This window comes from Aethalodelphis obliquidens, unplaced genomic scaffold, assembly GCF_003676395.1.
Source record: "Aethalodelphis obliquidens isolate GAN/ISIS:26980383/991018 unplaced genomic scaffold, ASM367639v1 scaffold3, whole genome shotgun sequence".
NCBI classification, from domain to species: Eukaryota; Metazoa; Chordata; class Mammalia; order Artiodactyla; family Delphinidae; genus Aethalodelphis; species Aethalodelphis obliquidens.
This window is the reverse complement of record NW_020837947.1, coordinates 30,415,158-30,430,473: the sequence shown is the minus strand read 5'-3', so window position 1 is coordinate 30,430,473 and position 15,316 is coordinate 30,415,158. Positions and strand designations below refer to the sequence as shown.

Here is a 15,316-nt window from a genome sequence, read left to right as displayed (position 1 = left end):
CAGTTAGGCTCATTTACAATGGCCCTTCATCTTTGCAGCTAGGAGTCAACTGACAGAAAGGAAATGTAAAGCAAACAGTGTGCTCTGTGTGTGTGTGTGTTTGCATGTGGGCTTATTTGGGGAAGTGGAGTGCAGCTACTGATGGCATTGCTGTATACGTATGTAGGTGTATCCTAAAAGTCCAATGTTTTGACCAGAAATACTTTTCATATTTTGAACATGGGAAGCTTTCCCTTTGGTTTGTGGCATGGGTACTGTTTGTAGAACTAGTCTTTATTTTCGGATGTATTTTTGTCTCTTAGAATGACACTGGCACTACAACATTGCTAATTACCCTGTGAGGGCTTTTTCTGCCTGCAACTATTTTTTTCCCCCTAGAATCCACAGCTATTCTGATCTAGAAAAAAATGGGCTTTTAGTTGTCCCTGGAGTGTTTCTTTTGTTTGCCACTTATGTCAGTTGATTTTTCAGTGGAGACCTGGTGAGGTCCAATATCATTTCTACACAGGGCTTCTTGAACAATTTCATTTTGTCAAACCATTTGCTAAATTATTGATTTTGAGATCTGATAAAGTGAAAAGCTTGGGGAAATGGAGGAGTTGCTTTTAATTTAAGGCAAATTTCTATGATACAAATGAATGGAAGATTTGCTTATCCTTCTTTTTCTACTTATGCCATCATGTATTTGTGATTTGTTTTCTGGCAACTGAAAGCAGAACTATGCAAAATAAGACTTATTAAGTTGTTCCACTTTAGTGGAGATTTTATACTTTTCCAGCCTTAACAGTAAGATATTAAAGTTCAGAAATAGATCTACAGTAGAGCATACAAATTCAAAACATTTTTCTATGTGCAAGGCACATGGGCTATTGTGTGATGACAGGTTGGAAATTAGATGCCTACAATGGCCAGAGAGGTACTAAATGTAAACAGGACCAAGTGTAATACAACAGGGGTTAGTGGAGACTGAAATAATCTAGAGAGAATTGAAGTGTTTATAAAATACTGTGAAGATAACAAAAAAATGCCTGTGTACTCAATACAGTGTATATGCCTGCAAATTTGTGACACCTGATTCAGTGTGATGTGTATTCATGTAAAAGTTCTATTGAAGGGATTAACCAATTGATTAGATGATAAAAGATATCTAGAAAATTATAAGTGAATTGTTTTAAGACAAACAAAAGCTTTCCATTTTTACTCAAGAAAACTCAGAAATGTTTAGAGAATAAATGAATAACCAAGCCCTTTGTAGAAAAAATATATACTTTATTTTCAACTAGAAAGGTGCAAACATGTAACTTTTGGTCACACTCTCAACAAATAAACTGTCCAAAAAAACAGTCATAGTCAAAGTAGAAACAAATGCTTCCAGGTGGAAAAACCAATCAGCTATACAGAGCCATTCATTTTTTAATAAAGGTCATTTGTACATTAAAAGTGAGCCTACCACATTTCCAACCTACAAATCAGACTTCCAAGGACATTGCTGCCTCACCTTCAGCAAAAATCCTGTTTTGATGGACTGCTGCTCTAACTGAGCAGAATTTCCATTTGAATATCCATTTCATGCTTTGAGTTATCAGACAAGCTTTACGTCCTACCTACGGTGTTCAGAATTGAGGCTAACATTTGAAATATCAAAGCATTAAAAACATAAACAAAAAGGCACAAACAACTTTAAATTAACTTAGATAACTGTACAAATATATATATATTTATATATATATACACACAGTATTTACAATATCAATAAAAAAAAAATCTGGCTTGTTACAGGCAAATTAGCTTGCCACAAGCTGTCCAGTCTAATAGACAGGATTCTGATTCCTGAACACTGTCATCCGAATCAGAAGGTCAGAGCTGAATCTGCTGTTATGACCTAGAGAAGAACTTGACTCATCCTCATGAACGCACATCCTAGCTGTCACTGGAGCTACAGGCAGGTCAGTGAGTCTTCCTTCCCAGTGACACTCCAAATAGCAGGGACATCACTACTGTAAGATGACAAGGCTTTCTATTGGTCCCCTCCCACTGCTCCTAGCATACATGCTGGTGCTATGCACTAATGCAGTCCCACAGTCAAGTCTTACTTCCTTCAAACCAGTGTCTGGGGTTGACAGACTGTTTGAATGTCATAAGGCACAAGATTTTGAATTTGGTGGGAATTTTTCTTTTCCCCAGTTAGAAAAACAAATTTAAATAACCTGTGCTACTGAAATCATGTTTACACAAAAATGAGATGTGAATCAGTTCAAGTGACAGCCTAAAGAGTTCATGTCTCACACTCTCTCTGGCTTTAGGCCATGTCTCCATACATCTTCCTGTAGTACAGTGACTCAAAGATGTCATTGTCTCCGGGGCAGTTGTAATGGCAGGCACAGGTCTTGATGAACATCATGCTTTTCTTCATGACCTCGCCATCAGGACACTTGAACTCCACGGGAAGGGTTGCGGTTCTGTGTGGGGTGCAGCACCGCCCATCGGTGCACACGCCGCAGAATTTAGCCCGGAATGTCTTTACGCTGGTGCAGCCAGAAAGCTCAAACTTGACAGGCTTGGAGATTTTGGGGGTCCGGATGCACTTTTTGCCCTTCTGAGGAAGACAAGGGAGGAGAGAAAAATCAATGACTCTGCAAGGGGTGTGGCTTTCTTCAACCTCTGTGTGTTCTCGCCTTAGGGCTGTCTGACTTCTGTTTATATTTTGAGGATGGGAAGGTTGAGTCTCATTTGCCAGTTTTCCAAAAATAGACATGGCCTCTTCTGGGATGTCTTGAATGAACTAACACTGTGGAGGATTTCCGAGTGGAAAATTGGTGGCTCCTATTACATAACATCTCATTCCATCAAAACAGTTCAATGGCTGGATATTTTTGGAGATGACAGGCCTATAATAACAAGGGTGGTAAGAGACCTAACTTTGGTCCTGTCCTAACTTTGGTCCTGTCCACTCTTGTTCCATGATTATGAGTTAATTGGAGGAGAAAACGTACCTTAATGTTCTCTTCCAGGTCAGCTTCACAAGGCCTGACCATGCAGAGGCGGCTCTGCTTCTCCAGCCTGCAGAAGGCGTTGTCATTGGTAACCCGGGTGGAGATGCCCATCCCGCAGGTCTTGGAACAGGCACTCCACTCTGTGGTCTGGACCAGGCAGTTGGCTCGAATCATGGTTGGGTCTGGGCCAAACGTGTCTTCCAGTCGGTAAGCTGTGAGAGCAGGGAACACAAACACGAGGTAAGACCCCAGGCTAAGACATTTCCCCCTGCCCTTGGCAAAGTCAGGACTCAGCCCCAGGGGGGAGAATCACGAGGCTGGCTTAGAGGAAGACTCAGCTCACCAGCGAGGGCAGGGCCGACCACGGTGTGGTCCTTGGGCTCGTCACACACCCACTCTTCGCAGCATTTCCCGGGCAGCTTGACCCTTCGTGGGAAGGGGCAGTCGGGGCTGGGCAGGCGGACATCCATGCTGCACAGGGGCACGCAGCCCACCGCTCCGTCCAGGCAAGTGCACTGGTATTTGCAGCTGCTCTGGAAGGACTCTCCGCTCCGGTACACCGACCCTCCGAAGACGCAGGGGGCACCATCTTTGGCTGAAGGAGCGGAAGGGAAAAAGGGGACGTGCAGGGGTCAAGCATCGGTTCTCGAGCCTGAACAGGAAGCGCGTCGGGGATGCGAGCTGGGAGCAGGGCTCCAGGGAAACAGCCTGAGGAAAGGACGCAATTCGAGCGGCTTTCTTTTCCGGAGGGACGGTGAGCGTGAGGGAAGAGGTGGTGGGACATCGAGTGTCCCCCGGCGCCCCGGTGGCGGTGGCGGTGGCGCGGGGCGGGGACGGGGGCTGCAGGTCTTACCGGTGCACACGCCAATCTTGCGGTTGGCCGGGGAGCCGAAGTCGCAGAAGAGGCCCTTGTGCGGGTCGCAGGGGTCGCGCTCGGTGCACAGCTCGCCCAGCTGCTTGGCGCACACGCGGCAGCAGCCGCAGCTGTCCAGTACCAGGCTGACGCCGGCGGGGCAGCGCGGCGCCGGGCCGGCAGCGCACTGGCACCGGCCGCCGCAGTCCTGGCCGGAGGTGGGCTGCGGAGGGAGGCGGCTGTCAGCCGGACGCACGCCCTTCGGCGCCGCCGGGGTCCCTCCCGGTCTCCCGCCCGGCCCCGGCCGCCGCGGGGGGTCTCCGGTGCTTACCCGGCTGCAGAGGGCGAGCAGGAGCACGAAGGCGCAGCGGACGGGGCCCAGGCCAGCGGCGGACATGGTCGGGGCGCTATGGGCGGCGGGAGGCGGCGGGGCGGGCGTGGCGCGGCGGGCCGGGCTGGCGGCTCGGGTTCGGGCCGGAGGCGGGGTCGGGACGCGCCGGGCTGCTGTCTCGGGAGCTGTCGGCCTGGGCGGCTGCCGTCGAACTGAAGGCAGTGGGTCGCCGGCGGTGGGAGTCGTACTGGCTGCCTCCTCTCGGCGGGGAAGAGTTGTTGTGTGAGGCCAGGACGGGCGGCCCGAGGCTTTTATACGCTCAGGGCGGCCCCGGCTCGCCAATGAGCTGAATGGAGTCCTACACAAACAGCGACATTCCTCGCATTCCTCCCCACCTTCCTGCCTCATCAACTCACACCGGATTGATCCTGACCCCTTGACACTCAGCATTCCTCCCGTCTGAAAAAGCTGGCACACTCCAGCTCACCAAAAAAAAAAAAAAAAAAGGCTCAGTATTTCCAGCCACCAAATAGGATTTTTTTTTCTCTTGCCTCTTCGCATCACTCCTGATTTATATCATTTAAAAAACACATCGGCAGTGATTATCATTATTTTTATGCCACTCACTTCTGTTTCTAATAGCTGTGCCTGTTCTGCACACTGACATAAATCCTTTGTAGGAGGTAGGTAGCTGAAGAGGCTAATAGCAGGGATTCCTAAAAAATTCGAAAGGGTTTCCTTTTTTATTGGTTTGGTAATGATTTTTAGTTTTAGAGGCTGTCTGCCTTTGAAACTCTTCAGAGAGCAGAAAAGGAGTTCGTTGCTTTTAACTGCTTGAAATCCCCTAGAAGCAGAAGCATACCTGCAAATTCCTGAATCCCACATTGGAGATGCAGGAATTTGATCATTTGTCACTTGGAATAACGGTTTGGATGCCCATGCCAGACGAAAAGGAGAATAAAGCTAGGGGTCTGAGTATGGATGCAGTTTTCTGGGAGGGATTTCCACCACTCTTGCTTTGTTTTCTCTTAATATGTGTAGCAGTTTTATCGTTGGGGCTATAGAGAGGGAAAAGGGATGAGTGGACATCAACACTTCCAGAAAAATCCATCTATTGTTATGTCAGAGCAATAATGTTGGGTAGGTAGAAGCCCTGGGTGTTGGGATGGAAAAAGGGGTGGGAAGACAGGGGAACCATATAGGAGGGGAGCAGCAAGAAGCTTGGGGTTCACTCGGGGAGTTTTAAACACATTGGTGGGTCTTTGAGAAATGAGTGATTTTTCTTATGCTAAAACCTATAATCTTCAAATGTGAAGATTTAGTTGTCTTGCAGTTAAAAAAAATCTGATTATATAACGAGAACACTGTACCCCCATTATATTTGGTTATAAACTAAGAGTGTCAGTAAGTAATATATTTTAGTGACTCTCCACACATCTGTGAATAGTAATTGTTACTTCTTATTACCCAAGGAGCCTGTAGCCTAATGGAGGGAGATCAGGACAAGGAAAGAATAGGTTTTATTCCCTCTGCTTGTGTGCAGATGTCAAATATGGCCAATAAAGTCTAAACATATGTCCCTTTCCTACTATTGCTATTTAGCTTCAATAAGGAGTCAGTTAATTAACTGTGCTTCCCTCTAGAATCTATAGTTTAGTTTTTTGTTTGTTTGTTTGTTTTTGCGGTATGCGGGCCTCTCACTCTTGTGGCCTCTCCCGTTGCGGAGCACAGGCTCCGCACGCGCAGACTCAGCGGCCATGGCTCACGGGCCCAGCCGCTCCGCGGCATGCGGGATCTTCCCAGACCGGGGCACGAACCCGTGTCCCCTGCATCGGCAGGCGGACTCTCAACCCCTGCGCCACCAGGGAAGCCCAGTTTAGTTTTTTTTGTTGTTGTTAATAACTCCAGTTTCCACTTTATGTAAAGAGAATGATTCCAGGGCTATGCCATTTTTTTCCTATTGTAATGCCACATCCTTTGATGCTGGTATTACCCATGAGTAGATTCATTTTAGTTGCTGATGCTTCCTTGTATAGGCTGAAATTAACCTATCTGTTTCAGATGCAAAGGCAAGCTTTCAGAAGCATTATAGATTTATAATTTGAAAATAGCCTGTTTAAACTGGCCACATTTTTTCAAGTTTCATTTCATTCTGTTGAAAAAGAGCCAAGAAAAAAAAAACTACTCCAACTTCAGCACAGACCACATCATCTGTGCACAATTACCTTGTTAAGCAGTCCACATGTTGTACAGTGTAGTTGCATGTCAACAGTGGGATTAGCCAGCCAACGATGGGGGTCTCTGAAGCTCAGGAAGAATTTTCATCATTGTTAGTTCATGTTCTTTCCAAGCATTCCTCAAAGAGAAGAGGCCTTAAAAGTTCCTATTTAAAGAAGGAACATTCCGAGTTATGTTAATAGCTACATGTGTATTAAAGGCAACTTGGCCCCCAACTTTTTCTTCCCCTGTGGATGATTTTAAAAGTCCAAAATATGTGGGAAGCCACAGTGAAATCTTTCAAGACCTAAACCCCCAATTATATCTACCACTAATGGTTGGAAAGGTGTGGTGGATGGAGAAGGGGAGGGATGTGAAACTGGGACCTCACCCAAAGTGACATGTGGCCTGGGCCATGAGCTCTTGTGGCTTGCAGGGTGAGGTAGATGGGAGAACTGGTTGGGAATTTCTGAATACTCTGGAGAGTCTAAGAGCCACCACTTCATGCCCAGCAGAGTGGAGACTCTCATTCATGGAGGGGCTAAATTGCTGGACTGGGTTACAGCTGGGTGACCTGGGTTGTATTCTTGGAGCTGCCATTCACAAATCTTAGGGAAGTCACAAGTAGGAGTCATATTCCCGAGTTTCCGTTTATAAAATGATGGTTTAATGATAGTTAATTAGACTACAGTTCTCAGAGAACTGGTGCTTTATTTTATTTTAGTTTATTTAAATTTAATCTTTTTGATCTTTCTTGATTTTCTCTTTCTCCACAAGCATAACAAGTGTATTCCTATTCTGCTGTGTTGTTAAAAATATCGGGAAGTATTATAAAAAGAATTTGGTTTTAATAAAATTCACATGGTCCCTCAAAGTCTCAAAAGTCCATAGTTAGCTCCAGTTGGATGGTTTTAATATTGGCTAAGAGAAAATAAGCATATTGAAATATACAGAACATGGAATCTCAGAATAGAAAAATATGCCGTGCAGGTAAGGTTAGATTGGGACTTTATGATCAAAACTCTTTTGAAAGGTTTAAAATGAAAGATTATTAAGACAGTGACAGAAGGAGGGCGGGAGAGAAAGAATGAATACACCTAAGACATTCATAGACTCAAAAGTATGTTTATATTGTGATATGGACCATCAAATGCCAGGAAATTCAAAGGGAAAGGCTGACACTCTGTCCTTCACTCATGCCATGGGGTTTGAATTCTTGCACTATTATAAATGACTCAGCAAATGTTTGTGTGTGCCTGGGCAGTAAAGTGGAGATCGTGGCTTCTTATAACTTCTTCCAGCTCTGACTTATCCCAACCCTTTTGATTGACAGCAGGTCAGAATTGGGAGAAAAAGGCCTTTGAATTTGTGTGTAAAATGGTTAAGATGCACTAATTTTGTCTTGTAAGCAAGTGTTTATCCAGCAAATGCTTTTTAGAGAGCATTTTTTCTTTTTCCTGGTAGAATGAGGAATTCACTGAGCTGGCCACCGAGTCCTATTTACAGAGCTATATAAGGTACGTGTGTGTCTACTCAGGCATCATTTGTGCAGGTCGTTTGGTTAAGGCTTGTAAGATGTTCAGCTGCGGATGTACTACATTCCTTCTCTTATGTTTTTCGTTGTTTTTTTTTTTTCCCTGAAAAAAAGGTTACTTGATCAGGTATCAGACAGAGAGAAAACCTGGCAGGACTACAGGAAAGTGGCCAGACTTGGAGTGTTTGTGTACTTGCAGAAGGAATCTTGCACATTTCAGCTTTCAGTCGTAGACATTTTCTTATAAGAGCAAGCAGGAGTCTGTGCCAGCCCTCAAAGCGGAAATCAAAGCTCCCAGGGAATGTGACTCAGAGCCAAGACCCATACGCAATGCATACACTAAGCCATCAGATTTATAGGAAGTCTGGCCGTATAAGGACATCTGGACGGGGAACGATTTGTCGTGATGGTCAGTTGGGAGTGGGCTTCCGATATTTCTGACATGCCTCAAATCCAATCATGTAAATGAATTCCAGCAAAAACCATGGTGTGCCAGAAGGCTTTTTGAAAAATAGTCATAAATGTTATCCTAAAATCTTCAGGGGCCCTGGCTTGGCTTACATTTCCTTGTATTTGCTTAAAACGAAGGTTAAAGAGAGGGCGTACTCCCTGGGAGTTCAGAGGTGGGAAAGAAGCACGGGTGTTTACTATCTAAATTACATTCATTTCCTTCATGTTTTTCCCTCCTTATAATTAGTTCTCTGACTTTCTTAGGATATTTTCGGATGCAAAGTTATTTGTCAGAAGGTAGTCAAGACTGTTGCATGTGGTCTGTTCATGCATGTTTTCCTGTTCATTTACTTGCTGGTAAATGGAACTGAGGGTTAGACGAGTGAGGAAGGAAAAGAATTTTTAAAAATATGCTATCTCCTTCAGTTTGCTACTTGTCTCACTTATCCTGTTCGTTTAGTTAGAATCCTGTGTTGCCTGTAGTCTGCTTGCATTAGTCTGAGATGGTGCTGGAGAATACAGATGCTTCTACGTGGAGGCGTCTCTCTAACACTTTTCCTGACAGATTAGCAACTCAAACGTATTACCACAGCAACCAGGAGTATTTACAACCCCTTGTTTTCTCTACCTAAGCAGGTAGAGTCCCCTCGGTGATACTTAAGGAGATAAGTGAGTAGGAATGAAAAGAATGGAGGTAACCATTCTTTCAAATGTGTGATTTGGGGAAAGCAAATCAAAAGGTTTAAGAGGAAGACAGAATTGAGATGAGAATTTATTTCAAAGAATGGGAGTAAATGAAAGGATAAATATTTTGAAAGTCCCTTCTCACAACTTCAGGGCTTCCTGGAATACTTTTTGAAAATCACTAGGTAGGACCCAGAGAACCGGCTAGGAGGGTGGAGGTGTGAGTTCCACACCTGCCATTTACCTGCCACGGGAGCTCAGTGTCAGACCTAATCTTCCCTGAGCCCCCAATTTCCCACCTGCTTATAGTTATTTTCCAGCCCAAGGAGACCATGTTTATGAAAGTACTTTTAGATAATGTATGAGGATTTTTTTTGACATCTTTATTGGAGTATAATTGCTTTACAATGGTGTGTTAGTTTCTGCTTTATAACACAGTGAATCAGTTATACATATACACATGTTCCCATATCTCTTCCCTCCTGTGTCTTCCTCCCTCCCACCAGCCCTATCCCACCCCTCTAGGTGGTCACAAAGCACGGACCTAATCTCCCTGTGCTACGCGGCTGCTTCCCACTAGCTATCTGTTTTACATTTCGTAGTGTATATATGTCCATGCCACTCTCTCACCTCGTTACAGCCTACCCTTCCCACTCCCCATATCCTCAAGTCCATGCTCTAGTAGGTCCATCTTACCCTAGGTACTTCATGACCTTTTTTTTTTTTCTTAGATTCCATATATATGTGTTAGCATACGGTATTTGTTTTTCTCTTTCTGGCATACTTCACTCTGTATGGCAGACTCTAGATCTATCCACCTCATTACAAATAACTCAATTTCGTTTCTTTTTATGGCTGAGTAATATTCCATTATATATATGTGCCACATCTTCTTTATCCATTCATCGGTCATTGGACACTTAGGTTGCTTCCATATCCTGGCTATTGTAAATAGAGCTGCAGTGAACATTGTGGTACATGACTCTTTTTGCATTATGGTTTCTTGAGGGTATATGCCCAGTAGTGGGACTGCTGGGTTGTTGGTAGTTCTATTTTTAGTTTTTGAAGGAACCTCCATATTGTTCCCCATAGTGGCTGTATCAATTTACATTTCCACCAACAGTGCAATAGGGTTCCCTTTTCTCCACACCCTCTCCAGCATAGTTTGTAGATTTTTTGATGATGGCCATTCTGACTAGTGTGAAGTTTTACCTTATTGTAGTTTTGATTTGCATTTCTCTAATGATTAGTGATGTTGAGCATCCTTTCATGTGTTTGTTGGCAGTCTGTATATCTTCTTTGGAGAAATGTCTATTTAGGTCTTCTGCCCATTTTTGGATTGGGTTGTTTGTTTTTTTGTTATTGAGCTGCTTGTAAATTTTGGAAATTAATCCTTTGTCAGTTGCTTCCTTTGCAAATATTTTCTCCTATTCTGAGGGTTGTCTTTTGGTCTTGTTTATGGTTTCCTTTGCTGTGTAAAAGCTTTTAAGTTTCATTAGGTCCCATTTGTTTATTTTTGTTTTTATTTCCATTTCTCTAGGAGGTGGGTCAAAAAGGATCTTACTGTGATTTATGTAATAAAGTGTTCTTCCTATGTTTTCCTCTAAGAGTTTGATAGTGTCTGGCCTTAATTTAGGTCTTTAATCCATTTTGAGTTTATTTTTGTGTATGGTGTTAGGGAGTGTTCTAAGTTCATACTTTTACATGTACCTGTCCAGTTTTCCCAGCACCACTTATTGAAGAGGCTGTCTTTTCTCCACTGTATATTCTTGCCTCCTTTATCAAAGATAAGGTCACCATATGTGCGTGGGTTTATCTCTGGGCTTTCTATCCTGTTCCTTTGATCTATATTTCTGTTTTTGTGCCAGTACCATACTGTCTTGATTACTGTAGCTTTGTAGTATAGATTGAAGTCAGGGAGCCTGATTCCTCCAGCTCCATTTTTCGTTCTCAAGATTGCTTTGGCTATTCAGGGTCTTTTATGTTTCCATACGAATTGTGAAATCTTTTGTTCTAGTTCTGTCAAAAAATGCCAGTGGTAGTTTGATAGGGATTGCATTGAATCTGTAGATTGCTTTGGGTAGTAGAGTCATTTTCACAATGTTGATTCTTCCAATCCAAGAACATGGTTTATCTCTCCACCTATTTGTATCATCTTTAATTTCTTTCATCAGTGTCTTATAATTTTCTGCATATAGGTCTTTTGTCTCCTTAGGTAGGTTTATTCCTAGATATTTTATTTTTTTTTGTTGCAGTGGTAAATGGGAGTGTTTTCTTAATTTCCCTTCCAGATTTTTCATCATTAGTGTATATAAGAATGCCAGAGATTTCTGTGCATTAATTTTGTATCCTGCTACTCTACCAAATTCATTGATTAGCTCTAGTAGTTTTCTGGTAGCATGTTTAGGATTCTCTATGTATAGTATCATGTCATCTGCAAACAGTGAGAGCTTTACTTCTTCTTTTCCGATTTGGATTCCTTTCATTTCTTTTTCTTCTCTGATTGCTGTGGCTAGAACTTCCAAATCTATGTTGAATAAGAGTGGTGAGAGTGGGAAACCTTGTCTTGTTCCTGATCTTAGAGGAAATGGTTTCAGTTTTTCACCATTGAGGACAATGTTGGCTGTGGGTTTGTCATATATGGCCTTTATTATATTGAGGAAAGTTCCCTCTGTGCCTACCTTCTGGAGGGTTTTTATCATAAATGGGTGTTGAATTTTGTCGAAAGCTTTCTCTGCATCTATTGAGATGATCATATGGTTTTTCTCCTTCAATCTGTTTATATGGTGTATCACGTTGATTGATTTGCGTGTATTGAAGAATCCTTGCATTCCTGGAATAAACCCCACTTGATCATGGTGTATGATCCTTTTAATGTGCTGTTGGATTCTGTTTGCTAGTATTTTGTTGAGGATTTTTGCATCTATGTTCATCAGTGTTATTGGCCTGTAGTTTTCTTTCTTTGTGAAATCTTTGTCTGGTTTTGGTATCAGGGTGATGGTGGCCTCGTAGAATGAGTTTGGGAGTGTTCCTCTCTCTGCTATATTTTGGAAGAGTTTTAGAAGGATAGGTGTTAGCTCTTCTCTAAATGTTTGATAGAATTCGCCTGTGAAGCCATCTGGTCCTGGGCTTTTGTTTGTTGCAAGATTTTAAATTACAGTTTCAATTTCAGTGCTTGTGATTGGTCTGTTCATATTTTCTACTTCTTCCTGGTTCAGTCTCAGAAGGTTGTGCATTTCTGAGAATTTGTCCATTTCTTCTAGGTTGTCCATTTTATTGGCATAGAGTTGCTTGTAGTAATCTCTCATGATCTTTTGTATTTCTGCAGTGTCAGTTGTTACTTCTCCTTTTTCATTTCTAATTTTATTGATCTGAGTCTTCTCCCTTTTTTTCTTGATGAGTCTGGCTAATGGTTTATCAATTTTGTTTATCTTCTCAAAGAACCAGCTCTTAGTTTTATTGATCTTTGCTATTGTTTCCTTCATTTCTTTTTCATTTATTTCTGATCTGATCTTTATGATTTCTTTCCTTCTGCTAACTTTGGGGTTTTGAGGATTTTAAATGTACCCATCTCTTCTGTCTTTCAGTGGCTCTTCCTCCTCTTAAGTCCAACTAAGCCTTGATTTGAGAAAGCCCATCGCAGTCTGACTTGATAACACCATTCATCTTTGCAGGGATTTCTGAGTGTTAAAATTCCATGAGAGCTTAGAGAACATCAAATCTGACCTCTTCATTTTTTAGATTAGGTGCTCAGAATTGGTAGAGACATTTAACAAATGAAACTTTTAGGTAAAAATATCATGTGGAAATATTCAAGAGACAACTAAAAATTTATTATTATTGCCTGTTTCAGTGAAGTTTTCTTTAGGTTATTCATTCCTCAGAAACCAAGATGGTATTTTTTTGCTTAACATAATACCAGAGACATTTTACACTCTACATTAGACTTTCTTCTTTCATTTACTTTTAAATGTGAACTATGCTACCATGATAGTGACAAACAAGTTTTCAAATTGAATGGAAACTGGTAGCCAGTACATGCTAAAGTGTTAAAAACTAAGTTGTTCAGGGCTTCCCTGGTGGCGCAGTGGTTGAGAGTCCGCCTGCCGATGCAGGGGACACGGGTTCATGCCCCGGTCCGGGAGGATCCCACATGCCGTGGAGCGGCTGGGCCCGTGAGCCATGGCCACTGAGCCTGCGCGTCCAGAGCCTGTGCTCCGCAATGGGAGAGGCCACTACAGCGAGAGGCCTGCATACAGAAAAAAAAAAAACAAAAAAAAAACAGAAAAACAAAACTAAGTTGTTCAAATTGTCCAAAGAGTTTCGAAAATATTCCTCTATGTGGGAATTTTTAAATAACTATGCCTATGGGAATCATATATTAAAATCTGAACAGATGGATAAGGCTTTTTGTGAAGGCATTAGGCTTCTAGGTCAGAGCTTAACACCATAAAGGAAGAAAAGCCACTCTATTTAAACTCTTGACATCATCAGTTTTGAAGTAAATGTGAACTAATGCATTGTTTAATCTGATGTTAGAACTCACAATGCCAATTTTGTCTGATCAATTTAACAAGAATGCTTCTTAGTGCTCTGTCAGGGTGCCTGAAATGGATACTGTATATGGCTGTATCACCTTCCGTTTATGTAGAAATTTTAAATTTACAAAAGGCCTTTCACATACACGATCTCACTTCAGCTTCATAACAGTCCTGTGAGAGATTATTCTCCCCATTTTGCAGGTGAGGAAATTGAGGTCCAAGAAGGCTAAGTAATATTACATAAGCTTGGGCAGAGGTGGAGCAGGGACATGTGAGTCTGAATTCGGTTCTAAAGGGAACACTTCTTTTCAAACTCCACTGCTTCTTTTCTTCAGGTTCTATATACACTGATCTCTGAACAATATATGTTCTTAAGATAGTTATCTCAGAGCTTCTTAAAACTCTTAAAGCACAAACCCTAGAAGGCATATAAAACACTGTGGGCTAATTAGTATAGTCAGTATTATGCTGCGGTCTGAGATAAGCATGAAGTAGAAAGATAACGTTTACTGATCTGTATTAGGAGAGACTCTTGGGCATAGACAAAGATTTCTGCCCCCCCCCCCCACGATTAAGATTTTTGTGATTTTTGCTGTGTAGGCAGATGTGTTGCTTCTTATCCGCTAAGGAACTGATGTAGCTAAAAAAGGAAACATGAATCAAGATGATGGGTATGCTCTGGGAGGCTTAATATCAGGGTGTGTACTACTATGACATCAGCCGCAGCCCACACTGAAAATGTGCAGTCTCTAACTCAGTGCTGTCTTGTTTAGGCTGAGACTCGGACCAACCACAGGCATCAAAAAAGTCTTCTTGAATAATTGCATCATTCACTGATAAGCGACCCTTGTGCATAAATACCATGGCAGACTCTCAGACAGGCCATTGGCATTGAAGCCGTATCTACCACAGACAGAATTTTTTCACAAGTATCCCTTAATAGGCATGTCTCAGTGTGTTATTAACATAGTGCTTATTTTATGAACTTCATCTTCAGTGAAAAAGCACTTTCCTCATACGGAATACAGTGTGCATTTCAGGCTTACAGCTTTCCCCTTCTTTTGCCACGGGATGATTTGATTTGAATCCTGATGAGTTTCATGTTGTTAATGGAATGAGGTCTATGTCGTCACTACACATGGCAGAGATTGAGAGTGCTGTTGTCTAGGAGAAGCAGGTTTGTAATGTGGGGATATTCGTACGGACCCATGTGTGTGTGTGGAAGTGAACAACTACAGGATAAAGTTTCACGGAACCATGGACTTACTTGCTCATGTCTGGAAATATTTCACCATTAAGCCATTTCTCACATATAGATGATGAAAGCTGATTTTGTCCAAATGAATCTTTTCTGGCATTTTCATCATCTCTGACTGCTCTCTGTTGATTCTTCTTGCTCATGTGTTTTGCCCTGCTGTTTCCAAATGTGGCTGATTCCTGAGACTCCCACTGCTTGCTTTCAACTCTGAAGGTGAGCAGGCAAACTTCTGGCCCAGCTTCAGAGAGACTTTGAACCAACTTTACTTTGCAGTGGGATGAGGCACTGCTAGGTGCTGTGCCCGGTGGGGCACTGTGGTGGGTGCTGTGCTGGGTACTGTGGTGGGTGCTGTGCTGGGTACTGTGCTGGGTGCTGTGCTGGGTACTGTTGTGGGTACTGTGCTGGGTGCTGTTTTGGGCACTGTGGTGGGCACTGTGCTGGGTATTGTGCTGGGC

General features: G+C 42.7%; 1 protein-coding gene and 1 long non-coding RNA gene across 7 annotated transcripts in view; one reads left to right on the top strand and one right to left on the bottom strand.

Annotated features, from left to right (window-relative positions):
* Positions 1-1,252: 1,252 nt before the first annotated feature.
* Positions 1,253-4,460, bottom strand: CCN2 (cellular communication network factor 2). The gene is made up of 5 exons (XM_027086233.1): positions 4,178-4,460; positions 3,847-4,069; positions 3,337-3,588; positions 2,994-3,205; positions 1,253-2,596 (listed from the first exon to the last, which is right to left on the bottom strand). The coding sequence occupies exons 1-5, from the start codon at positions 4,241-4,243 to the stop codon at positions 2,300-2,302; spliced, it is 1,050 nt and encodes a 349-aa protein (XP_026942034.1). The 5' UTR covers positions 4,244-4,460; the 3' UTR covers positions 1,253-2,299.
* The window catches only part of LOC113609180 (uncharacterized), a 278,992-nt gene continuing 267,258 nt past the window's right edge, over positions 3,583-15,316 (top strand). For 2 of the 6 annotated variants that reach the window (XR_003428538.1, XR_003428536.1), the window contains exon 1: positions 3,583-3,747. This is a non-coding gene — a long non-coding RNA (uncharacterized LOC113609180). Of the gene's footprint in view, positions 3,748-7,688; positions 7,912-14,627; positions 14,781-15,316 lie in introns of those variants that run through there. The other 4 variants (XR_003428539.1, XR_003428535.1, XR_003428537.1 and 1 more) reach the window with 3 other exon arrangements.